We start from the raw sequence: 27,335 nt of genomic DNA, 5'->3' as shown, positions 1-27,335 counted from the left end.
CATTACGCTTTTCTCTCTCACGCTTTCGCCATAACCTCCTCATTCCCTTTCCGCCTCAAGGTTCTGCTGCATTGTCATCTACCGCTTTCCTCCTCGCGTCTTTCATACCCCGCTGTGCTCCGCGTTCGCTCTTTCCTCCTTCGCTGTGCTAGTTTACTGGGTTGCGCCGCGGGAAAGGGCCGCCTAAGGGCATGGCACTGAGAACACAGCACACTTCAGGCACCGCCAAGGATGCTAAGTAGAAAGGACGGCATCATATGAAGACAGGCACAAACATACTCCCTACCGACACATTACGTGCACCCCATACATAGTAAAGAAGGACTACCCGCATGCGACATAGGTGAGGTGTACCCGAACGCCCATACACAACAGGTAAATTAACAGAAATCCTTAAGAAACAAAAAATTCAACCAAGAACCCGGGGCTGGCTGAATCGTCGACAACGTCTCGGCGATGATAGAACTCTTCAAAATACTCAACTTTGCAGAGGCCGTAGACAATCTACAAGGACCATATGATCCAAAAGGCCACTACAAGAGGGCGTATAACGATATCCTTTGAAATCGCGAACAGGGGGTCGAAATTAATGAAGTTCTTCCTCTTTCGTCGGAAGCTTACAAACGCCGGTGCTTTTCCATAGTCAGCAACTTGTGCTCCACCCAGGCGCGACGCCTGCAGTGCCGCTGCTAGGGTTTTTAATCGCGCCAGCATTGTGAGGCTCCTGATATCTGCAGGGTGCTGTTTCTGCTGCGCTGCAGCAATTGCCTCGCGTTCTGCGTCGTTCCGTCATGCATCACCCCCTCTCTCGCGTGGTGTTAGAACGCCGTCCAAGAAGCTCGAACGCAGTGCTACATTTTTCAGGTCCATTTTGTCCCGTATTTATTTTATTGGCGTCCCGAAGTGATCATTCAAACTGTACACGGCACGTAGTTCTTTCATATTCATCAATCAGTTGTCTGGTCTCATCCCGCCGTGGCTTTAATAGACGAAAGCACAACATTACAGGTTTAGAATTCGGCGTTGTAAGTTTAAACATTTCTGCGTGTAGTCATGCTTCTCACTGAGCACCGACACTCCGACCTTGGATCCATAAGTCTGTCCATACGTTCAAGTAATCAACAAGTCTACAAAAACCCGCCGTGGTAGCATAGTGGTTTTCTTGCGCTGCTAAGCCCGAGGTTGCGGGATCGAATCCCCGGCCGTGGCGGTCGCATTTCGATGAGGCAGAAATGCAAAAACCCCCATGCACTGTGCATTGGGTGCACGTTAAAGAACCTCAGGTGGTCAAAATTAACCCGTAGTAGCCCACTACGGCGTCCCTCATAATCATATTGTGGCTTTGGCACTTACAATCTCAGAATTTCATTTAAGTCTTCAAAGCTCGAAGACGTAGAATTTGTTTCTTTTTGCCTATCAGTGCTGCTATCGATGCACCAGCGGGCAACCTTTCAACAGTGAAGCTTTGTCAGAGGACCCTTCTGCGGACTTTTGTGAACCGCTTTGAGGAGACAGCGCCTGCACCGTGTTGCGTGGCACTGCCACACATTTCCCGCTGTTCCCGAGCAGCTCCACTGATTTAGATTTCAGGTTACGCCCCCCAACCCCGGCGACGCCACCTAACGTGACGTTGACGCTGACGTCAGCGAGTAGAACGCGTCACAGCGCCAGGCTACAGGCACTCGGCAGACGACAAACCAGAGAGAAATGCCGAAGTGCATGGGCTGGCGTATAGGGAGACATTCTTCAGGCTTTAGGTATGCGCGCCGTTCGCAATGGCCAGACGACGGATCGTTCTAGACACGAGAAATTACGTTCGCCTGCCCTCCGCGCCCTTTCCTCCGTACCTCCACGCCAGCAGCCCGCTGTTCGCAATCATATATCTCGCAATCAATGCACTCGAGAGGCACTCGGTTAATGACTCGGAAGGAATTGCACTCAGTCAGGCACCATTTGTTAGGCAATATGGCGTCGTAGTAGTCTTCGTCGTCGTCTGCGCTCTGCCTGTTTTGTAAGCTCGTACTCGTACTCTTCGCAACCGACGTTCGTAATTTCTGTTTTCGTCTGCTTTCGCTGAGACAGACGAAAGAAACATAATGGCTGAAAAGGCAGGGCGGTCCTGCTACATGTATATATCGACGTGGTCTTTCACGTCGGTCTGTCTTCTTTTTTACGCAATACCATTCGGTACGCTGGTCGATGAACGGTGAAATGAAAGGAAAAGTAGCATTAAAAATGCGAACGCCGGCAAGAGATTGGGGTTCGGGGTCGCGATCAATTCGCGGAAATGTACGACGCGGCGGTCCGAGGCTATTGATAACTCGGCAGAAAGAAAACCATTAGTTCACTCGCGTCGCCTTGTTTCCCGGGAGATTGGTGGTTTTGGGAAAGGGTGGCGCGGGAAGAGAGAGGCGAGGATTGGTTGGAAGCTGCAGCGGTCCACCATGTACATCGCCGGTCGAGCTCGTGTGAGCGTCTTATCTGTTTCGTTAACGCATCGTTAAACGTTGAGAGCAAATGCATAATCAGAGAAAAAAAAGAAGAGCAACGAAGGCATGTATAATGAAATATTATTTTTACGAGTCAAGCGAAGAACTTGTGCTTTTTGCGAGCAGATCACATATGACGCACAATTTGTTGCGCCGAGATTTTAATCCTCTCCAACTTGTCGTTTCGTGCGACGTGTCATTCAGCGAGCTATAGAAAATGTTTTTAAAAAAAGTACATTTAGCAAAACTAAATGCTGTTATCGATTTGAAGCCGTGCCTCGCTGCCATTACACTTTACTGCTCACGCTACAGCATCCAGGAAAAAAATAAAAGAGAATATTAGATGGTGTGGCTAAAAGAGGGGTTCCGAAATGCTAGAAAAGCAAAGAAAAAAAAAGGAAAACAGACCGTTAAGCCCGGCCGCGAGCAAATTTCCCGGTGAAATTGAAGTGCATTATTTTTTTATTAACATTACCTTTTTAACGATACATTTTATGTGGGCTGCTACGTAATTGGTTCCGTTTTCAGCGCGACCATTGAACTTGCACGGTCAGATTCTCATTCGATATACTATGGTCCACTGGTTAAGAACGGAAACGCGACCTGTACAAACTTGCGGCCCTGTGCAATTTTGTTCACATAAATAAAATATCGCGTGAAACGTAAACAGATGGGTTTTCTACGCACGCGAAGTTGTCGAAATGGTTAGTCCATCTGAATAACTTTCACACGAGTAATGCTTTGTCTAGTTGTATTTCGCCGCTGCAGCTCCAAACATGACGCAAGGACAGAACGTAAGCACAAGTTGCTTTTGCTGCAACTCCATCTTTAGGCATTCTGAACTTTCGTTATCATTCGAGACAGAAAATTAACGCTAGTCTCCTTTTTCCTGCGCACGGTAAAAAAGACCACGTGGACGACTTGTGCTCCACAAAGTTCGTAAGAGCTCATTTACCGCGTATGGTTACTTGAGTGGCACAGAATACATTGGCGGGATAGTCAGCGCATATTCATAATGAAAGCTTATCGCAAAGAAAACGACAAGGAGACAGGACAAGGCGCCACTCCCCACTGATGTATTTACCCTACCTTTCAAGAACCCAGACATAAGAAGCATGCGCACAGGGAGCCGTCCCGACGTCTGAAAGGCCAAGAGAACAAAATCTCACGAATGATCCCTGAAAACGAAATTGAAGGATGTGCAGACAAACAGAAGCAACATTGACACATTCAAATCCAAGTGATCTTACAGGATGTTGTGGCTCGATAATTATTTGTTTTTCTTAGACATTCTGTACGATTTTGCTCTTTGCCTTTCTGACGCCGTGATGACTCCTCCCTGCGCATATTAGGTATGTCTCGATTCTTGAACGTCATTTGAGAATAGAGTCGTGTCCAGTCTGCTTTCTTGTGTTGTCCTCTTTGCTCTAAGCTTTACTCTGATGCAAACAAGGACGCGCTGAGCTTTACTCTGAAGTCAAGGGTCCGATCGAAACCCCGTCTGGTCGGGATGAAACATGAAGCAATAAAACGACAGACATCGACCTAATGAAATGCTAACAATAAACTCTTTAAGACGACTCGGCTTCGCTATGAAAGCCTTGTTCATGATGGGGTGACGGAAATTTCATGGAAGCTTACGTATTCTTCGGCACGTGACGTAAGCAGTGCGTGTACGACGGGGGGAGGGTTCCCTCGCTTCGATTGAGCGTGTGACGTGTTTCTTTTTTTTGTATCTCTAACGACTACAGATACAGCCGCGATTTCAAGTTTCCTTCTTGGCCGATAATTCTCGAGTTTCCCAGTCAATCTTGTGGTCCGTCGCATCTGTGTGCTCGGCAAGGGCATTCGAAACTGTTCGTTTCTTTTCGACATTGTTCTGATGCTGTCTCAGTCTCTGCCTAAAGTTGCCCGATTCACCGATGTATGCGTAGTCGCAATTTGCGTGGCGTACCCTGTGGACTACGCCAGGAAACGACTCTCTCGGAAACCTGTCCTTACCGCCCACGGGTGCGTGCCTCCGCTTACTACATCCAGGCACGTGTGCCACCTCAACGTCATAACTGCGCAGAACGTGAGACAAGGTTTCGCTTATCCCAGGAACGTAGGGTATGGCAGCCCGTTTTCTTGGTCGGGGATTAGCCGGTCGGACGTAACTGCCCGGGCGGCGTTCCGCAGCACTCAAAAACGAAGTCGGACATGTCATAACGGTGCTGCACGCGCACTTTACGGCTTACCGAAAGTTCACAAGTCTAGATGTCCCCCTGCGTCCAATAGCTGACTACACCCGCTCCCTTCTCTACAAGTTGTCCGGTTACCTGCACCAGGTTCTGTCTCCACTCATCGGGAAGAGCTCCATGCGTGTGAGCAACTCCTGCAACTTTATTGAAAAAGTTCATGACGTGGCTCTAGACGATGACGAGGTGATGGTTTCTTTCGACGTGGTGTCGCTGTTTACCTAAATTTTGACTCGGAGTAAAGTTAGCGCCGATAACATTACTCTAAGTCACACAGGGACGCACCAAGCCTTGCTCTCAGTCACACATGGACGCGCTAAGATTTACTCTGAATTACAGATGGACGCAAAAAGAAATGGGCATGGGCAGGACATGTAATGAGGAGGGAAGATAACCGATGGTCATCAAGGGTTACGGACTGGATTCCAAGTGAAGGGAGGCGTAGCAGGGGGCGGCAGAAGGTTAGGTGGGCGGATGGGATTAAGAAGTTTGCAGGGACGACATGGCGACAATTAGTACATGACCGGGGCAGTTGGAGAAGGATGGGAGAGGCCTTTGCCCTGCAGTGGGCTTAACCAGGCTGATGATGATGACGATGACACAGGGGCGCGCGTGTTCCCCGCATCAACCATGGGTCCGTGCCACCGCAGGTCACCGTGAACGGGCACAACTTGACGTTTCCGCCACGTGACGGCTTCCCCCTGGACAAGGTTTTGTACTTCTCGCTACACGGCGACTTCTTCGCCGGCTCCGTGAGCATCTTCAAAACACAGTGGGTGAGCAGCTTTCATTCGCCTATTTTTAAAACGTGAGCAGTTCTCGGAGCGCTTGCAGCGAACGTCTGTCCCTCTCCAAAAAGCTACATACTTGTCGCTATAGGCACGTGTGCTAAGCGAGAAACATGGACGACGGCCGTAGGGGTGCCTCCCGATAGGCGGCCGTGTCGCCAGCCGATATTTGGGCAGTGTACTAGAAGAGAAAATGTTGCTAATGAAGGCTATGGAAGAAAATTGCCAGCTAGACAAAAAAAGAAAGCAGACACACTCGCACAACATGCACTACTTCCAAATATTTTTATTCTTGCGACTCTGTGACAACTTAAAACTCCCAAATCATCACCGTAAAGAGAAAATAACATTGCACAGTGCAAGAAGACTTTAATAAAAGTAACAGACTACAAATCTTTCTTCTACTGGGCATGCACTCTACGAAAGTATTCCGTTTTCCATCCTAATTATCACATTAGCTCTGTGAAAGCTGAAATGAAAGAGAAATTCGAAACGACAGAACTAACAACTGGTGCCAGTATGTAATGATTTATTACGAGTGTGGTAGTGCAAGACATGACCAGGCCAATGAACTGCTCTAGATATTAACGACAAGTAGCATCCATCCTCTGTACTTGTCTTGTCCTCGTGTTGTCTTACGCTACCGTACTCAAAAAAAAAAAAAAAAACTCGCAATTTCGCCCGAAAGGCGAAGCATCCATTGCGATAGCGAATTAGTAGACAACAATAAGAAGTAATGATAGTAGTTTTATCGGCCGTGTAAAGTCGTAGGCATTCGCTTACTAGCTAAAGTAACAAGCACGGTGTCATGCGCACACAGGCAAACATGAACACATCGCACCCGCCAGAGCCCGCCGTCAAAACGCTGGAGTGAGGAACCGCGGAAGCAGCAGCGAGCGAATTGACCTTCGTGTTTTCTATCGCTTTAACTTAAACTAAACGTCGAAAGCACAGTGCATTACAAAGCTACCGGCACTCGGCGCATACATATTGTCCACATCGCAGATCGCTTTGAACATGAGGCCCGCGTGGGTGATGTGTTCGATGTGGGCACGTACTTTCTCCACAGCGCAGATCACTTTCAAGATACGGTTGCCGCGCGGCCGCGCCGTAAGCAGCAGCCGGAGTAGAACTCCCCTCTCCCTCGCCTCACCCCCCTCCCCGGGCCTCGCGTGTGACAGAATGCGCGCTTCCTCTCCGCCTTCCTCCCTCGCGCGCGCGAGATTGAGGCGCGATCGTCAGCTGGCCCTCGCAAGCTTTTACTCGCACACACGGCTTACGGCGCGGCGACGAGGTTATCGTTATTCGGATTTATGCGTAACATCACGGCGACGGCAGAAATTCGCTTGGAGTGTCTGTATAAAAAAATAGAGGAAGCTCCTTATGCGAATGAGCGTTGTTTTGTTCCATAAAGATTCCCAGCTAGCTGTGTCACCAAAGAGCGCAAGCATAGTCACTGAACCGAGCTTGTCATTCGTGGTACAAATGGCAATTTGCAATAAGCAAGTAACATAGCTGAACGAGGACGCGATATCATTCATCGAGGGACAAGTACGGAAGACGGCGCATTGGCGTTCTAGCGAGCGCAGCAAGGCCCGCGCGAGAATCTGCATAATTACATGCAGCAGTATTAATGTTTGGCTGAGGAAAACGCGGGAGAACGTATCGCGGGACATGTCGCTATTGCTGTAACTGCTGCGGAGGTAAGCGGCTTCTCCCAGAGGATTTATTTTGAGTAAGGATTGCCGGAGAAAGACAAATACCCTAGTGTTGACCTACATAAGTAGCTACCCACCTGTAACCGCTTTCAGAGATAAGCGGCTTACACAAAGAATTTAGTTCATGCAGAGGTTTCAGAAAGAAAAAAAAAAAACGATTTCAAAGTGCTCCTACATCCACGCATTATTCACTTGACATTCTACACGTGACTTTGACATCAAAAACCGGAGGGCAGCGAGGTGAGCCTTTCGATGGACGTGGCCGCTGCGATTCCAGTAAAGCTGCTCGGTGGTTTCTAATCGTAGGGTTTCGATATCAACCACTCTCAGCCTCTACCGGAAGGCGCTAGGTTTCAAATGTCTTGGAATCTGCTTCTAATAACAAATAGTCGAATACCTGTGCCCTCAATGCATGAGTTGTCCTGCTTTTGAGTAATAATTACCGAATGGAACCGCTACTAGGTAATGGCTACGAGTCGAAAAGTTTATTTCCCGGGATGACCTTTGAACACCAAATAAAAAATTGAAGATAAAATTCAGTCATTGATGACAGATAACTGCTTCAGTTGTCGGACGGAGCTCACAGGCATTCGATAAAGTTCAGAGAATACTGAGTTGTGGCACATTAGTGATAACCGCATCTGTTGTTTCAACGCCTACCATGACCGCCGGAGCTGCTCAGCGACTACGCTGTTGTAGATTATAGAAAGCTCTCAAGTTCGATCCCACCCTGCGGGGTTAATGTTACGTCTGAGGTGCAGTGCAACAATGCTCATGCATTAAATTTAAGCTATAAGGACATATAAAAAGACAACTGGTGTTCACATAGCTCTTTAGCTGTTCGCAGATTGCTAAAAAAAAGCTAAAGATAGTTAAGAATTGTTCATAGATTGAAAAACAGCACTACATGATGCCATCCCTCAGAGCCCTTGTGCAGCTTTCGAACATTACGGCCAGAAAGCCAATCAATACGGCCCATAATGCAGCGACTAGGCGCGATAAGATTATCGTCCAAGAAGGCATGACCGGCAGCTTGGTCAAAATGCACTGCACGCGTGACGAGAACATGCGACTAGAGCTGCCAGCCATCCGAATGTGTCACTCATGCCCATCCCAGAAGCGACACACCTGGAAAATTTCCTGCCAGGGACCGCACAGAAATAAGGTGCGTTAGGCAAAATATTCCTTGCATGGACCTCCTTCCGTCACAGTGGCGTGCGAAAACCAAGAAATGCATCGGGTGACCTCTTTCAGGGTTTCCGCGAGGATTAAATCTACACTATACAGAGACGTACGCATTGCGCAACAACGAAAGGTTGAATGTAGTTGAGCAGAATGCTTAGTTGGGCAAGTCGTTTTATTGTATTTGGAAAGATTGGATGCGCTTTGTAGGCGATCACAAGGAAGAAGACGGGACAGGCGCTTGTCCAGTCTTCATCCTTGTGATAGATCGTCTACAAAGCGCATCCAATCTTTCCAAATGAAAGGTTGAATGTAGAAGATGTTAGGCCAACAAGATAAGACCACGTTTAGTATTTAACTCAACCGGAATCGCAGCAACTACCGGTATAGCATACGCTAGTCATTTGCCCTCCTAGGTGGCAGTGCTCGCGCCGACTGTATAGTGGCCACAAATATTCCCACGCAACACAATAAAACGCCGCTTCATTGAACCTCAGGGAAACACAAGCTCAGGTCAAATTTCGTTCCAGTAAGGTGCGCATGCGGGAAGCTGCTGTAATCAAGGAGCGCCAAAAGCATTAAATTCTGCCAAAGAGCCTATTTGACATTAACACACAATACTCAGGCTTTTATTTATCTTATCAAAAGTGTACCTTGTTATGATATTTCGTTATCTGACAGATTAACGAAGCGTAAAATGTCAGAATGTTTAGTGACGCAACTTCTTGAGCAGCAATGTTCACCGAGTAACGTTAAGAGGAAGCTTTAGCTCGGGGCCTCTTATCTAAATACTAGTAAACGAAGAAATTGTTTTGCTCGGCAATCAGGATACCGAATATGATGAGGTTTGTTGCGCTTAAAATAAAAAGAAATATAGTGCCTGTTGGAAACAAGAACTTGATTTAGGCCGGCAATCTTTCAATAAATATTATTGAAAACCGCAAAATTTCAAGAAGCAAAACTGCAACGTTTACAACTGTGCACGTAACTCCCAAATGAAAAATTATGTCACAATTTTGTGAACTGTACCTAATGATGCATCAAAAGTGGACAAAGTTGACGTGTTATACATTTCCCTGAAATAGTAATGCCAATAAGATGTGCGTAGAGCTTTTGCAAAACGATCTTAAACATTGTAACAAATTCTCGTAAGCTGTAAGCTCACGTAAAAGATTTGTACGCTTTTGATATTCTAACAGTTGCAGTTGCAGTTGACAGTGCTGCGATATCTGTTTTCGGTGGAGAGTTACCGTTTTGTAAACATCGTGCTTGTTTTTTTTTCTCTCTTTAGGCTTACCAATGTTTTGCAATTATTCTCACAGAATCAAGGTCCTAAATGTAAATTTCGCTTGTTGCAGTCACTACAACTCCACCTTTTCTTTCAACTGCACCAAATTTCATTCAAATTGGTGCAAGGGCTGTTTCATAAAATCGCTTCTCAATTTTACATGTATTTTAGTAGGTGGCATCGGAGTTGCCCTCGAGCTCAGTTAGATGTGTTTTGCATCTTGAGGGGCATTACGCGCCAACGTCATACTCTTTGTGAATGTCGTACTGTGTGAAGATGCCGATTCCTATAATCAGTTGCTCTGAAACGCAACTTCCGGTGCCCACTACCTCACAACTAGTTCCAATGGGCTGTATAGTCTACACGCACTATAGCTACTCTCGTCGCGGCAACGGCCGAAGACACGCTTCAACTAAACCTCATTCTAGAGTGGTTGTCGAGCAAAGCTTGAATTAAATATGGCAGCCACCACGAAAGCCATAGATAGCCATTCGTATCGTTGGCCAGAGTTTTCATACGCGCAGCCGAAAGGCAAAAAAATAACTCAGGAGCTGGCCAGTTTCGTCTATAAGTTTCGTATAGCTGAAATTTGTTGCCTCAAAGTGTGTTAGATCTAAATTTACTAAAAAAAAGTGGCGGCGGGGGACTTGCGGCAACAGATGTCACAAAATGTATTTCCTCTAAAAACGTTTGTTAAAGTTGTGATGCTCGAGTGATATTTACCTGCGCTTCGTTTTTTGTTCACTCTCTCCTGTGCCCCTCCCTCGTTAGCCGGATCACTTGCACGTCACCATTGGTCACCAGATCTCCGCCGGCTACCATTTCACTATCGAAGGCAGCGTGACACCAGATGCGGACAAGTACGTCATTCTTTCAGGAGTACGCCACATCACATCCTCCTTTTTGTTTTTACTAGTTCAGCACAATCGCAAAAATTCTTACAGTGGTTCCGAACGCTTCTAAAGTATGAATATTTACAACAAAAATAAATGACACCCCGCTGCTGTGAAATAAGTCAACAAGTCGATGCAATGTGCTAACAGATTGAGGGGCGCTCGTAAGAAAATCGCGAGAATATCAGACGATCCGCACCGCTACTATTGGCTGATCAAACAGCTGAACTAGCTTTTATTTTACGCAAACCTCTCAGCTGCGACTTGTGTGTAGCACTAAGCAGCGCATAATAAAGCAATGAACGGAGATAATTGGTGGACGTTCATGATTATATTGCGCTTAGTGTTACGCTGACGAACATAAGGGACAAGAAGCAGACGTAGCTTAGTGTTACGCTGACGAACATAAGGGACAAGAAGCAGACGTAGCTTAGTGTTACGCTGACGAACATAAGGGACAAGAAGCAGACGTAGCTTAGTGTTACGCTGACGAACATAAGGGACAAGACGCAGACGTACGTCTGCGTCTTGTCCCTTATGTTCGTCAGCGTAACACTAAGCGCAATATAATCATGAACTAAACAGCGGAATATATTACACCTGAGAATATTATAACATGCAGCCTACCCACACTTATTCGATATTCTTCTGGCAGGAATCGTCACTGCTTTGTCTTGACGCCTTCCGGTCCACGCTGTTACCCGCCGCTGGCGCGGTTCCTGTACCGATCTCGTTCCCTGTTAGCGACTCGACATAGCTCCAGAGATCGCCGGATAGCGGTTGTCCAAACAACATATTCAGAAGAATTCGAGTATTGCAGAGGTTGAGGGGACTTAAGGATGGCACTTACTTAATGGCGGGTGTTGAGTCCCAGAGACCGCTAACATCAAGAGCCAGTCCCCTGCATAGTTTATAGAGGACAAAGTATACTTCATCTAGCATTTCCAGTTCCTTCTTTGTGTTTAGATGTTGACGAAAAATGACACTGCTGCCCATCAACACCTACTGGGCTTTATGTTAAATGATGTGGGAATTGATTAGCACGTCCACGTGAACGATAAAAGCGGGCGAAAAATAAAGAAAAAAAATTCGCTGAAGTTTTTCGCAGCGAATCGAAAGTTGCTTCTCGTGGACTGCCAATAACACCACGTGTTGCGAGCAGCATGTGATTCTTCAGAGTTCTTAATTCACAATCGTAATGGTGTGAAATACAGCCCCATATTATTTGAGGACGAGCTTTATGCTACCCAAGGCAGGTCATATTCTTTAGGAAGTAGGCTGGAAAATAGAGCGCGGATGACTAACCTCAGCGCTCTGCGCCGTACAGGCATTTTAAAAGTTTTGGGGAGAGCTATATTTATCTCCGGCACAACGTCGACAAGCTAATTCGCATTGCTGACACTCGCATTTCTGAAAACACCTACGTTGTATTTCTCGGTTTCGCATATTTCGTGCAACACATTACGATTCCGGACACAACATTGGAGCAGAAATTGTTAAAAATAAGTTCAGTCCCAGCTCGCGACCTCAAGCAGTTGCAGGACCTGATCCCAAATTGTGAAGCAAAGCTTTATTTTTGCCCTTCCACCAACTTTTCTTCACCCGGCAGTTTGTTAGATGTAAGTGGGTCGGCCTCTGAAACAGTGTAGCCAAAGCTAAGCCGATCATGGAGACAGTGTAACGAAAGGTGGCAACTTCGTGCGCGATCGTGTCACCATTTCACAATATGCATTTTAACGCGACAGCGTTAAGGAGCTCGTGTTGCAGAAAAGCCGGTGTCAGCGGCGTTGGCCATGAGCGAAAAATCCCGGAAGGCAATCCATAAAAACAGCTTGCAAGATGGGCTTGGTGGAAATCGAACCAGGGTCTCCGGAGTGTGAGACGGAGACGCTACCACTCAGCCACGAGTTCGATAGTTCAAAGCGGGACAAAAGTGCCTCTAGTGAATGCGGTGTTGCCTTAGAAACGTGCCGTAGAAAGTTATACTGCGTGTATATCGGTAATTATGAGCATGTAAATTACAGAAGTCGCAGTTACACGAGTAGCGAAGTACGTTTCCGCTACATTTCTTCTGCGCTCTGCGCACACGCAGAGTCGTCTTGCGGCAAAAACAGAAGACCGCCTCCTCGCAATGTACGGCGCTGCCCCGACACGTGGCGTGCCACTCGCCCCATGATCGCGTCCGCCTTCATGGCGCGTCGCGGCCCGGCTGTCCGTGCCGATCACGACGTTTGGCTCGCGTAGATCGTTTTGAGTGGGCGGTGCGAACGGGGTGCGATAACGCTATCGCGTTCCACTCTTGAAGGCAAAGCTTAAGCGTCCTCCAATGTTTACTTTTCTCAAAAGCATTAATGTTGCTTGTAACGCGAGTACATCTTGGAGGTAGTGCAACGCTACAGCACACCCATGTATCATGGTATTAACCAATATAGCATTTAAAAAGTGTCCCCAGCAGCAAATATAAGCAGGTCTACCGGGAAGCTATCGCTTGATTTTCATCCTTCGACGGCTTCTGCCCACTTTTTCGGCCTTGCCCTCACTTACTCACTCACTCACCCACAAAATCATTTATGCTTTGCATGCCGCAGGATGATGATGAACATTCTTCGGTCGCACGACGTGCACGACGACGTCCTGCTGGGCGTCGTGGCACAGTTCGCAGACACTAAGCAGCTGGTGCGGCGAACCAAGCAGGAGGGCGTCTGGCTCGAAGAGCAGGTGGACCCGGAGATGCCGTTCGAGCCGGGCCAGCCGTTCACCGTCGACATCGCGGTGGGCGAACAAAACTTCCAGATGACCGTCAACGGCCAGCTGCTGCCGCCGTACAAGCACAAGGTCTTTTACGGCATCGGACACAACCTGTGTCTCGAGAAGAACGCAAAGTTTAAAAACTTGCGCGTCTGCTCCATTAGCGTGAGTAGCCGAAAGGCAGCGATCTCACTCTTGTCTCAGTTAGGTAAATTGAGTTCATTGGTGCAAAAGCGACTAAGGCTGTGCTGCGTCCGACACTGGCTGATAAAATTTCGTTAGTTAATGAAGCATACCCTGGAGTAACTAAAGCTTACTGAAGAAAATTCGTTTCGTCTAAGAAGCCTAGCACATCAGTCAGAGGTATCAGTGCATCATCTCCTAACATCAAAATCGGCTGAAATTGGGTGTGTGACTTGTACAATACGCCGAAGTACTTTTGTTAGGTTACTAATGTAAGAAAATGTAGTTTTTTATCGAATGTGACCCCTAAAGACTTGTTTTCTTCTTTAAGTGGTTGTACCATTTTATTTAGTTTCAGGAAGTGGACCGGTTGTAAGCCCCCTCTTCTGAGAATACATCACGGAAACAGGTTTTTCCGACGAAAAACTGATGCTGTTTGTATTAGCCCATTGTATCAGTTTGTTTACAGTGATTTGGATCTACCGTTCACATGTTGTTATGTTACATGCGCGGAAAGCAATTCCGAGGTAATTGACGTAAAGAGAACGCATAATGGTAGATCGTATGACCTTCATTTCAGCATTCATTTTAACCACAAACAGCGTTGTACATAAAACGCAGCCCTGAGGTAGACCATTTTCTTGGGTGTATACACGTGACAGCACCCTGCCGAGACGCACCTGACATGTTCGATTGGACACAAGATCAGAAAGGCACTTCAACATTTGGTCCTAATCCCTAAGTCTGCCAAGTCCTTCAAAAACGCCGAATATCCATGTGGTGTCATATGCCTTCTCCAAGTGGAAAAAGATAGATAGGCAGTGTTGTTTCTATAAAAAGGCATTGGGTATTTTATGTTCCAGTCGGACAAGGTAATCACTAGTAGAACAACGATTTGAGACACAATGGGTGTATGTTTACGGACTTTCTAGTCCGAATGTAAAAGTTAGTCTGGTGTACGCAACACATTCCTATGACTTTGCCAAACAACTAGTGAGAGCAATGGGGCCGTAGCCACTGCGTAATTTGGGGGTTTTCCAGATTTTAGAAAATGTATAGTTACGGAGTGTTTCCATGATTTTGGCATTTCACCAGTTTCCCCGATTTTGTTAAAGAATTTTAATACCGCTTTTATTGAGGTTTCTGACTGGTGGGCAAGCATGGTGTAGTGCATGCGGTCCATGCCAATTGCAGCTTTGTTTCCAGCAGAAATCACTACATTTATTTCTGGGAATGTGAGAGGAGCATTGCGCGGTGGATCGGACGCACCTGCTGTTGGTAATCTTTGTTTTTCAGCGGAGTTCTTGTATGTTAAAAATGTGTCCGTGTAGTTGACGGAACTTGATACTCTGTAGAAGTGTTCCAACAGAATGTTTGCTCGTTCTTCGAGTGTTGTTTGTGTACCAGGACTTGAGAGTAAGGGAATTGTATAGGAGTAATCCCCTTTGAATTTCCTTACCTGATCTTACATGCATTTCGAGGTGACTGAACTATTAATTGAGAAGACATATTTCTGCGAAGGGTTTTTTTCGGCTTCTCTACGAATCTATCGTACATGGACCTTTTGCTGTTTGAATTTAAGTTGGTTGTTCTAAGTTGGGTATGTAGGAAGATTGCCCCAAGTCTTATTCTGTTCTTTTTCTGCAACGGTACATTCCTATATCCACCACGGGTTTAGTTTCTTTCGACGTTCTCCGTTAGATTGGAGTATAGCTCTTTCAGCTGCCGTGATTACGTAATGAGTAAATGTTTCATTAATCTCATGAGATTCATTTCATGATTTTAATCTCATGAACCCATATAGGTGTCGATGCATCGGCACCTAAACGGGCTGAAAAGTTTCAAATTTGTCAGTTTCTGTCAAAAGCGGCCAGCCTTGCAGTTGGATTTTCCAACGTGGCCTGCAGGTGATGATGAGTAAAGTTGATGCCAGTTTGATTATGGCAGGTAAGTGGTCACTGCTGTGTGGATTGTGGAACACTTCCCAGTTAATATCAATGAAAAGAGGAGGTGAACAGAGAGCTAAATCAAGACAGCTAAAGTTACGTGATGTCGGTGAGAAATACGTAGGTGCTCTTGAATTTAAATTACAGATATTGTTAGAGAGAATAAAATATTCTATGAGTTGTCCTCTTTGGTCTATTTTCTCGCTTCCCGAAACAGTACAATGGACGTTAAAATCACCTACGAGCGTAATATGGTCTGGTAGCAGTTTAATCAGCTTTTCAAGTTTTTTTATATTCTTGCTTTCTTGGGGTGGTATGTACAAAGAACAGATGGCTATAGCTTTAAAAGAAAGAATAGTGATAACAACCGCTTCGAAAGCCATATTCAGATTATCTTCTCGGGTGGGAGTACCGCTTTTCAAGGCAACGGCAACTCCTCCAGAAAGTCGGCTGGGGATTTACTGGTCTTGTCGAAAGACGGAAAAGCCTTTTAAAAAACTCTGGTTTTTTGGGGGCCCAGATTTGTCTCCTGTAAACAAAAGGCAACTGGGAAAAACTATTTATGGTGTATTCTGTCACCTTAGTTATGTAGTAGACCTTCCACTGTATAATAAATGCCATTTAGGAACACAACCAAGAATACTATTGGGTAGCGTGGCGTTGTCGGCAGGCTGCAGGCGCCCGATAGGCCATAGAGACGAGGCAGGAACGAGACGATTTCTAGTGCGAAACTTGCGCTGTTTATTCAATGTTGGTGAAGGATATGGAAGAAGGGAATGAATGAATAATACATTGCGTGGCCGCTTAAATATGCCCGCTAAAATCATAGGCGGGATATTGCTCGCGTCAACGTCACGTGACATGCGCTGAGTCTGGTCGGGGATGGGCGGCTGATCCTTTCTCCTAGGCGAAGTTGCACGTGCTTGCCTCCTCAGGCGGCAACCCGCAGGTCCTGTTTGGTTCACGGAAACGATCTCCCCTAGAGTCGGACAGTTCGCGAAAAGGGTTCTCCCCTAGAGTCGGACAGTTCGCGAAAAGGGTTCTCCCATAGAGTAGCACACACACAAAGGGGCCTGTAATCACTGCGGGGCGCCTGCCAGACCGGCAACCACTCGAGACAACCATAGCAAATTAGGGATCCATCCTCCGTTTCGATTAGGCATGGTCTTTGCGCATCCTTATTGCCCGGGGTGTTGCACGCCAATCGTAACAAGGGGCAGTTTGTATTCTCGCGTTTTCTACGTGTGGGGCACCGGCCGGTGAAGTCGAATACGTCACGCGTCGACGATTTGCCCTACGTATAGTTCAGCATGCTGCAGGCGAGCAGCTGCTGCCGCAGCACAAGCGCTCGATATACGCGGCGAGCAGGCGCTTCTCGCTTGGCGAAGGCGCAAACTCAGCACGCTCTCTTCAGTGCAACCGAACTGTAGACCATTATACTACCGGCCAGCAAAACAAGCGCGCTAGTACGTGCGTGCCGCTCTTCTATAAAGTCCTTGATGCCAAGTGGAGTTACTCGGTATGTGTCACTGGGAATGTGCCACTCTACAATGAAGAAAATATTCCTTCAATTTTTCCGACGCTGAGGGGAGAGAGAGAGAAACAATCCTTAATAGTATGCCGGAGAAGTTAGCCTGACATGCTACTCCAGGTGCTGGGTGGAGCTTATGATATACACAGTGATATACACTTTACAGCACGTATAGTCCACGTCAAAAGGGTAGTTTGCGGCGGTGTTAGTCGCTGACCGCTATTGTGAACTGCACGACGCGGTCCAACCGACGTTGGTCGCCCTCTTCTGTTTCAGCATCCCAAGCATTGGAGCAACAAGCCGCCGAACTTTCAGAAAGCAACATTGCTGTTTTTCAATGCGGTGAGCTCCTCTTTCTATGATTTCGATCCCATTTCTTTCGATAATTTTCTCACGCTTTAGGAGGATGGCGACTAGGGTAGGTTGGTAGAACTAGCGCAGCACAAAAAGACAGGTGACAGTAAGGGGACAAACCGGACGCAGTACGGAGACACTTGGTTCCCTTACTGTGTCTCCCTGTGTTCTTGCGCTATGTTTTTTTCTGCTTCCGAAACAGCACACTTCTATTTCTGCGACTTCAAGTCGTACAGATATAAACATTGGATGAATGCAAGCCCGACATGTTCGGTTCGCGTTCATTTACGATGCAAAGCGGTCCAAAATAACCTAACCTAACATTATACGCAAGCAGAAGAAATTACCATTGCTTGACCTGGTCGTTCGCTGCTTCCTTCTTTCTCTTTCTTTTTTCTCACTCGTTTCATGATAAAGCGGAGAAGCGAAACCGAGCTCGTCAGCTTGGGTGGATACCATCAGAAGAGCCCGATCATTGCCCGCAAAATAGAGAACACTGGTCATCATTAGGTATTCATACAATATACAATACATACAGACAATACTTAAAATTTACGTTTCACACGAGCGCACTGCGCACTCCGAAATTTCAGGTCGTCAGGCCTGTCCCTGGGCCTCGATAGTTCGATAGTACTTGCAGACAAGCAGTCGTATTGTTCGCTTCAGTTCGCCATCGGAAACCACGGGTGAAACATCGATTTTGATTGGAATTTACCATCCCGCTGCATTACTAAGTCAATTTGAGTATGCCTTCATTCCAATTCAAGATCAAATCTAGTGTAATCTCGACCGGTGTTCCTTTACAACAAGTCATAAAAACATAATTTGTTAAAAGTAAGTGTCCCCAGAAATTTGTCGCCTGCAAATAAAATAAAGTTACGGCAAAACAATCACTAGATGCACCAGTGAGAATTGCACAGTTGTGATACGCGATATGTCTGGGTGTTGTGTTAAAGGTGACGCTCACCACAGATAAACGGTTTGATAACATGAACAATAATGCTCTCAGTAAGATTTGTAAATAGGCCTATAGTAGGACACAATAGGCTAAGTTCAACTAATACAGGACGTAAATTGGATATATGGAGATCAGAACTACGATTTTTCTGATAAATATGTATGAAGAAGTAAGATTTTGTCAACTAGACTGCGTGGCCAGTCAATGATAGCGCATGTTTGTAAGCCACCCCCTCTTGAAGCAGTAAGTGAAGCAATGCAGGCTGAATTAATAAAGAACTCGAAACATTCCGTCCCCCTGTGCGCAGAGTTGGCCGAATAATTGCCTAGTTGAAATAACTTGGGTCGCGCTTTGTTTTCGTGCCATGTACCGCCTTTCTTTCTGTTTCTCGTAACCGTCTGCGTAGCACAACACTCACTGAGTGATCTGAATACACCACTTTGCGCTAACATTAGGAGCAAAAATACACATTCCATGTCCGGTTTGAGGGCTCAAGTACAAATTTGTTTTTCTGCGCAGTAGCGCGAATATTACATTCGGATATTGGGCTTCGGGGAGCAAAAATGGCATTTTCTTGGCCAGCACGTGGTACCTTTGCAAAAAAAAAAAATGAAAAAAGAAAACGTCACACATGATCTCCCGCTTCCGGGCCGCAGAATTCGCCGGTCAGCTCGCCCATTCAGCTCGAGCCTGGAAACTCCTTTTATGTGCAAGGAACGCCACGACCGCCTTGCACTGAGTGAGTATGAGCGCCTCGTTTTTAAATTGTTCTGAATATTTTTTTTTACTTTGTATTGTTCCTAGCTTGCTGATCTTCTCACACGTATCTACATTTTTAATATTTCCCGAGAGCTCCGTGCAGTCTTCGACATTGGGCCCCTCGTCTGTATATTATCTGTGACCCATTAACTGTATGCTAACGAATGATGAACTGAAATTGACGCAGAAGCTTCCGTTTCGAACCCTCACGGCATTTGATGACCGCGGCTGCTGCTGCTGAACAGCCGACATACAGAAAGGTGGATGGATCACGTGACTGATGGTGGGGTCGAACTTCGATCCCCCGGCGCAAGAACCCCATGTTCCAACCATTAGGCCTCACCCGTACGCACACTAATTCTAGCGCGTGCACAAGCGCCAGTTTCAATCAGGCCAAAGAATCGGGACCACACGAGTAACAGTCGACTCCACCGCTGCTTTTTGTGCCGTACTTTTCTATGCGTACACCTGCCTTTACTTCTTCCTTCGAGAAAAAAATCATACATCTCAATCGTCATCGTGATATCGCTACGTCCCACCGTGGTGGCTTAGCGGCTATGGCGTTGTTGTGCTAAGCACCAGATCGCGGGACCTAACCGAGGACGCATTTCGATGGGGCCGAAATGCAAAAACACCGGCGTACCGTTTCGTGGGTGCAGGTTAAAGAACCACAGGTGGTCAAAATTATTCCGGAGCGCCCCCCCCCCTACGGCGTGCCTCGTAATCAGATATATCACAGTGTGCCTTCGTTATAACTGTTGCTTGCGCTTCGTCGTAGCTCGAGAACGGTGTTTTGCATAAACGCAACATGATAAAAGGTGGACACTAGGGAAAATGGTATATGCCGTGGCCGCGCACAAGTTATGCCTTTCAAACATTAAGTTATTGCTTGCCGAATACATTAAATATATTCAAGATTTCTTATGAAAACGTTCGCGCACTCTCCAACACTTCTGCTTTAAGCATGCTGTGCTAAATATGTTTGTTGAATTCGACTTTTTGTAGAATATGACGTTTGTGGATATCGTATTTTCTCATTTGACACCGACGATGAAATTTATTTTCCTTTTACTGCCATGGTGCCGTAATGAACCGGGGACGGGGGGCTAGTCAAGCTGTTTTCAATGGAGCTTTTTTTTTCCCTTATGTGAAACTCCGTGTATGTGGTAAATAAATGAACTTGAACTTGGTGCCATCTGTGCGATGCATGAACATCGCATGAGAATACGTGGATATCGTGTTTTCTCATTTGACACCGACGATGAAATGTATTTTCCTTTTACTGCCATGGTGCCGTAATGAACCGGGGACGTGGGGCTAGTCAAGCTGTTTTCAATGGAGCTTTTTTTTTCCCTTATGTGAAACTCCGTGTATGTGGTAAATAAATGAACTTGAACTTGGTGCCATCTGTGCGATGCATGAACATCGCATGAGAATACGTGGATATCGTGTTTTCTCATTTGACACCGACGATGAAATTTATTTTCCTTTTACTGCCATGGTGCCGTAATGAACCGGGGACGTGGGGCTAGTCAAGCTGTTTTCAATGGAGCTTTTTTTTTCCCTTATGTGAAACTCCGTGTATGTGGTAAATAAATGAACTTGAACTTGGTGCCATCTGTGCGATGCATGAACATCGCATGAGAATACGTGTTCCATAGGATGGCAATCAAGAGCGTTGTATGCATCGTATCTAGTTTTACAGCATTTACTAGCTTCGCGAGCATATATTCTAGCGTGTGGAGGACCTGCACATTTCTTTCCCTTTCTGTTCGACAGTGTTATCGCGGTTTTCATTTGACAGACAGATAACAGTTGCAACTGTTATCCGTCTGTTATGAGCCCCACGTCCCCGGTTCACTAAGGCAGCATGGCAGTAAAAGCAAAATAAATTTCATCGTCGGTGTCAAATGAGAAAACATGATATCCACAGAAGACATATTCTACAAAAAGTGAAATTTAACTGAAATATATTTAAGACAGCATGCTTAAAACAGAAGTGTTAGAGAGTGTGCGAACGTGAAATAACAAAATTTGCTCGCGCCGGTCTCATTGTTGCAGCGTAGCTTGCCGTGATCGTTTCTTTCTTTTTTTTCGTGGGCTTTCGAATCCTTCCGCTAGCCCATATGAGCGTGCCGCTATCTATTCGAGAAGTGCTCTTATTGGCTTGCGTGTCGCCGCTGGAACTGGAGCCAGGTGTAGCAGCGGGGCAATTCTGAAACAGTTTGACATTATTCTGCTTGCCCGCTTGATTCGTCAATATGGTTATTTCAAGTAGGCAAAGAGGAGCACTAACGACTATTCGGAAAGTGTTCGAGCAAGGTGCAATGGTATCGTGTAAAAAACTGATGCAAACCCTCGCAAAGGTACTTTTCTTTAGAATGTTGTAACTGTGATGTTGAACCTTGTTTTGAACGGTGTGATTTAGTGACACGTTCAAATGTGCCCCCTTAATTTGAAAGCATCACTATGATTTCAGCTAAGCGCAGGCCTGAGTGGCACAGCTGGAGCTAGAGCGAACACTCGCGAGAGCTCTTTTTGAGCGACTTCAAGTGATCGAGTTTGCTCACTTGAATGTGTTACCATTGCAACTTCCCGAAGAAAAACGCGACTGCTAAGAAGTTATGATAAAATGTTCTAGCAGGAGATCACGCCACCTAACCGCTGATACCAGCTCCAACTGTCGCGGGAGCACATTTCGAGCTCTATGCGGGTTCATGTTGGGCCGCAGAGACTTGCCTGCACCATGCTTGCATATTGAGAGATGTTCTCTTAATCGCACATTTCAAAAGTGCCATTAAAGTTGCGATGAGAGGCAGGCGCTCAAAACTCGCCATTCGTCGAGAGCATTGAAGATACGCAGCGGGTATTTTTTTTGTGTGTGTGTGTACGTGTGTGTGTGGGTGTGCAGTTAACCGTGCTTCTGCTGCGTGAGTACTCATGTGGAGGGCTCAGGAAGCAAAAGTTTGGCTTTGACCGCTGCTCGTATTGAATGATGTCGGCCGCACTATAGCACAGAGAAGCGTTGCCACGCTACGGCATCTCCCATGCAATGGACTCAAAAAAGGGCGATATTCTCTGTTTGAGCCCGATGACAAAACACGACGGGATGCGACAGCGACGAAAAACTGCCATCGTCATCCTCAGGCAACCGTGTAACCAAATGACGCTTTGCTACGCTGACCATAGGAACGGCTTTATTCTCGCTCTGCTTGATCGGCGGATCTGTGATCGGCGAATAAAGTGAGCTGATCTTATATACGTAGTGAAATGCTAAAATGAACTGACCACTGATATGGCATGAAAAGAATTCAACGCTTCGCGAAAACTTCGTTTCACTTAGATGTGCGTTGGCTCTGTGTCAGTTATCGGAGCGCAAACGCTTGAACTGGCGGATGCGTAAACAGAGTTGACTAGCTTCAAATTTATGGCACAGCAGATAAGCACTAATGAGTGAGATCGCATTTTAGTGGGCGCAATATGTCCTCATGCGAAAAAGAGTTCGCGGATCCTACGCACATGTGCGAATCGGTGATAAGCGAAGCGTTCTTTAATACTTGGGAACGTTACAAAAACGTAATGCGAACATAACCGCCATGACGCAAATGTTAGCGCAAAATGACGCTAGTCGAATACAGTTTTATACGAAAGTAATGGTTGTGACGCAAATGCAGTATGTTATTTATTCAAATGTAACCGGACAACGCATATATTGTACAGTGATGCAAATGTTTCAGTGCAGGGCTGGCGTCAGCGCAACACCAATGCAAATTAAGTTTATTCGATGCGCCGCGCTTGTCTGTTGGTGTTTTGCACTGCACATAACATCCCCTACTTATAAGGCACCATGTATTACCCATAGTCAACAATGGCAGCGTTAGTAATCAGCGATGCGATTTCAACTAGACTCTTTCACATGATTGTGCACGGACGTCGTGTCATTACTGTAGGAGATGAAGGAGATGTAGGAGATAGAAGGGGCACAGATAGCTTCGCTTTTGAAGCGCGCCAGAAACGCAGCACAATTGTCGCTGCTCTGTCGGTTGAAACGCTTCGGCTCCTGCTCGCTGTCCACTAAATCGCATTTGCTATAAACTCTTGTCATCAACTTCAAAGCACTGAGCTTGTTCCAAGATATTTCTAGAAAAGCTGACGCCATGTGCGAAAGAAAAAAAAAACTCTCTCCACTGCGCGCGCAGGTTCAAGATTGCACTGTCGAAGGGCGCCGAGGAGACCGCCGAAGCGCTGCTCGTAGTCCACGTCCTGCTTAAGAATGGCCTCATGTTCGTCTACGACGGCACCGACGGAAACAAGGGTGCCGGCCACCAGCTCAAGGTCAAGGCCAACCGCCTCTTTTCGTGCAGAGTGGACGCGCTCGCCGACAACTTCAAAGTAAGTTGACGACCATTTTAAAGGACAACCGCAACGACATTTTGGACCGTGGAATAAGAATCCTATAGTTTCAGATAGCGCAAGTCTACTGCGGCTTCCGTGCGAATTATCTTTGTAGTGCGAGCGGATGCCTCATAAAAGACACGTGAAAGTAGACATTCTCGATACCGAAGCTGTAAGAAAAAAAAGAAACTGGGCCAGAACCGCTCGCCGGAAGTGACGCATGTGCAAGAATGCGTGGTACCGTGGCCAGACCTCCGAGATTATGCGCAGTACGCGGGCTGTCCGCGGCTCACTGAAACAAAAACCTTAGGTGACGTGTTGAGACTTCAGTCATATCCGCTAACGAGTCATCTGCTTAGGTGTTAATTGAAGGACAACTCCGGCGTTCTTTCTTTTTTTAACTGTGATAGGGTACTTTCATTTTGAAATGGCAATGACAATCCTGTCACCGGTTGGGTGGTTCAATATGCTGAGAAACTCACCAATAATTTTAATACCCCATAAACGAGGTACCACCGAAACGGGTAGCTGCCTCGTAAGACGTTACGATGAGTCAATGACGTCGGATCCTATTCACTGCCGTAATATAAAGACGCAGTAAACTCGATGATAACGCCCAAAAGGAAGAAAGCAAAGCTGATTATGCCTCCTGTGAGGAGGTTTTTCAGCTCTTTCGAAATAGACAGCGGCCATTTCAGCGACGACATGAGCGCTAAGGAACGCCGTTTGCTTTTGACCCACCGCCGCAACCGCGCGAAGCAGCCGATGTGCCCAAGGTCGATGCATTGTGCCGGGGAAAGACGAAGAGAAGCACCGGTTATCACGTCTATCACAACGGTGATTGTCAGCCGTTGTGTCGCAGACAATAAAGCTTCGAATGGGGCTAGTTTGTGTGACACCGTTCTGCTTGATGGCACTATACTGTTCATACGAAGGACAACAAAAGAGACGGACACGCATGTGCGCAAACTTTCAACTGTTTAACATTCACTAGCGCACGTGAAATATATACACGAAGGGTGACTGCAAATGAAAAGAAAACGAGATGAAAGACGAAAAAGAAGCCAATCTATGCACATGTGACGGCAAACACAAGTATGGCTTGATCTAACGTCCATCTGTGAATTTAAAAGCAGCTTTTAAATTTATAGGCGGATGTTAGTACCTAGGACTTTTCAGTCCTATGACTTCACTGACTTCTTCATACGACTTCACTACCGCTCGACTTCGTCTGCAGTTATTGCGCGTACGCTAAAGGGACTAACGAGAACGCCAAATACTGGAAGCAGGCTAAATTCTTGACCGATCGATTCGCGCCTCTCTGTGAAGTCATATTAATATCGCGTACGAATACTTCTGTGCTGCAGGCGATATTTTAAACAACTGCTTAGAGAAAACAAAGGAATATTTCTGTAGACTTTCGGCGGAGCTTCAAATCTATCGGCTGCTTAATAAGTCTCTGCGAGGATGCATCGAGTGAATTCTTAGGAACGTGTTCTCAGCATTTATTTTTTTGTTTCTTTTTGGCCAGGTCTGGGTGAACACCTTATCTGCTACAGACTCGAATACCGACCCCTTCGAGGTGAAGCACAGGTTCTCCCTCAACGAAGCCGGCTTTCTCAACACCTTCGGCGAGATCAAGAACGTCACGGGGGTGAAGTCGACAGAGGACATCTTGGAGTGATTGGCCGGCCTCGCGATCCAGCCAATGACAGGCACCATAAACCGGCGATCGCTGTTAGATTGCCTCGTTGGCCATTTTCCCGTCACCTGTTGTGATGACCTGTCCCATTTAATAAGGCTAATAAGGATCGGGCCTTGGTGGCTAGCTATCAGCTGTCGCCGGATCGGAGCATCCAGCTAAGCGCCGCTTGACAGTGACCGAGACGGCGAAGACCCTGCGCGAAGAAAAAGCAACGCAAATCGAAAAGTGATTGGCTATGAAGTCCTTGCGCAGAAAAGGAATTAGTGAAACAAAAAACAAGGAATGCATTTCCATTGGTCGTCGGACTTGTTAGTGAATAAATTTTCGTTTGTCACTGCTCGGAAGCGAGTGATGGCTGTCCACTCGAAGAACCTGTTAAACGCACAACGCGTCGACGTGAGTTAGACGGGCCCCTCTGCGATTATGTTACGGTAGTGTAAACGTGATAGTCATGTGGCACGAGTCACCGTAAAATAACAGAGGATAAAACGCTGCTAAGACGCTTTTAAGGTGGTTACACAATCTCACACAGTCCACACTCCGTAGCAACACTGGGTCAATGAGAAGCGCCGTAGTGTAGAGCTCCGGAAGAAATTTAACCATATGACAGAGATAAACATCGCGTCGGAACTCATTCTCGAGTGTACAGCTCAGTGATTAAACTGGCGTGTTTGGAATGTGTTCTCCTTGAAATGCTTCCGCCCCGGCCAGACCTTTGTACCGGCGGTACTACCTTAGCAAAAAAAAATCTCCATGCACTGACGCAGGGCGGACGGTTGTGCATGTAATGTGACGCGCGCGAAATTGACCTGTGGGCTGGCTATGCAGGCTCTCTTCCGAGCACCCTGTTGTAAAAATAAAAGGAATAAACATTTGAAAAAGAAAGCCCCGTTTCGACAGTATAAAGTTCAGTAGCACCATTGTGAAATTATAAACTTTTTTTGGCGTGGTTTCGGTGATCACAAAGAAAAATAAGGTGGCTAAAATATATGGGTGTTGAAGACAATGGTACAAATAACCAGTTAACGCCCAACGTATCACTATTGTTACGGGCTCGATACCTCGAAATTGCTATTTAACCGTATGAAACCAAAGCCCCTAGTATCCTTAATACGCTGGAGCAAGTTTTCAATGGTGTATAATTCAGGAAACCAATTACTAAACATTTAATTATTCCAGTAATTTCTTACTCCACTAGTTATTCATTACTGCACTGATTAATTTCTTACTCAAGTAAGGTTTAATTGTGGGTATTGTTGGCGATTCACACGTGCTCTTGGAACAAAGGAACAACACAGCAGTGCAATCAATCAAGGGCATATTCTGTGGGGAGCCGAACTGCGCCACCACTCGTATTTTAAACGTAAAATTTTACACAGGCGCCTGGTATACATGTGCACTATCGGAAATTGGAGGTTTTTACGCGCTACGAAATTTCGTTGCGGTTGGCCTTTAAGTGGGCTTGCTTCGTTATAACCGGTTGCTCCACCTCTGAAACCGCCATTGTTGCCACCACTGGTGGAAAAACAGTGGAAACCGCTATCAGTTAACCGATAGCATTAAGTAATTATGTCAAGTTATGTACACACGTATAATTATACATGCTCTAACAATGTAAAATAGTACATAATCATAGCCTCTAACAATGAAATGTCATATAAACATTTCATCTTCCCAAATTGTGGTTCATGTTTCCATTTGGAAAATTAGCAGGGTTCGTGAGAGCCCTTCTACAACCAAACAACAATGTTTCACATTACTTAGTTATGAACTGGAGTTGTGGCTGCCAATGTATTTTAGAATACCCTGTGATCTTGGGAACTAATGTGCACTGTAAGATACGGTCCCATTATGTTGGCAAACCTAAGAATAGAACATTTGTTTCAAATCGTGTTTTAGATGGTTTACTACAAAACCATCTACAGAGTCTTACTACAAACATCATCAGTGCGACAGACGCTTCTCAATATGAAGAAAAGTTTGGTGTTTGTGTTTTTGCCCAACGCAAGTGTGGACTTTTCTTTTGTGGCTGGTGGATTTTTTATTTATTTATTTTATTTATTTACAAATACTGCAGCCCAGAAGGGCTATTGCAGGAGTGGGTGAATACAAATGCGAGAAAGAAAATCACTATACAAAGAAGCATGCGTGAGTAACATGA

General features: G+C 46.1%; 1 protein-coding gene across 1 annotated transcript in view; it reads left to right on the top strand.

Moving 5' to 3' along the window:
* LOC126534282 (uncharacterized) overlaps positions 1–25,513 on the top strand; it is a 52,108-nt gene extending 26,595 nt beyond the window's left edge. The window contains exons 6-12 of the mRNA XM_050181553.3: positions 5,377–5,502; positions 10,474–10,562; positions 13,184–13,508; positions 17,280–17,345; positions 18,972–19,054; positions 23,274–23,466; positions 25,001–25,513. Of these exons, the coding sequence (XP_050037510.2) occupies positions 5,377–5,502; positions 10,474–10,562; positions 13,184–13,508; positions 17,280–17,345; positions 18,972–19,054; positions 23,274–23,466; positions 25,001–25,153 (1,035 nt within the window). The 3' untranslated portion in view covers positions 25,154–25,513. The remainder of the gene's footprint in view (positions 1–5,376; positions 5,503–10,473; positions 10,563–13,183; positions 13,509–17,279; positions 17,346–18,971; positions 19,055–23,273; positions 23,467–25,000) is intronic.
* The last annotated feature ends 1,822 nt before the right edge of the window (positions 25,514–27,335 follow it).

This window comes from Dermacentor andersoni, chromosome 7, assembly GCF_023375885.2.
Source record: "Dermacentor andersoni chromosome 7, qqDerAnde1_hic_scaffold, whole genome shotgun sequence".
Taxonomy (NCBI): Eukaryota; Metazoa; Arthropoda; class Arachnida; order Ixodida; family Ixodidae; genus Dermacentor; species Dermacentor andersoni.
This window is presented reverse-complemented; position numbering and strand designations above follow the sequence as displayed.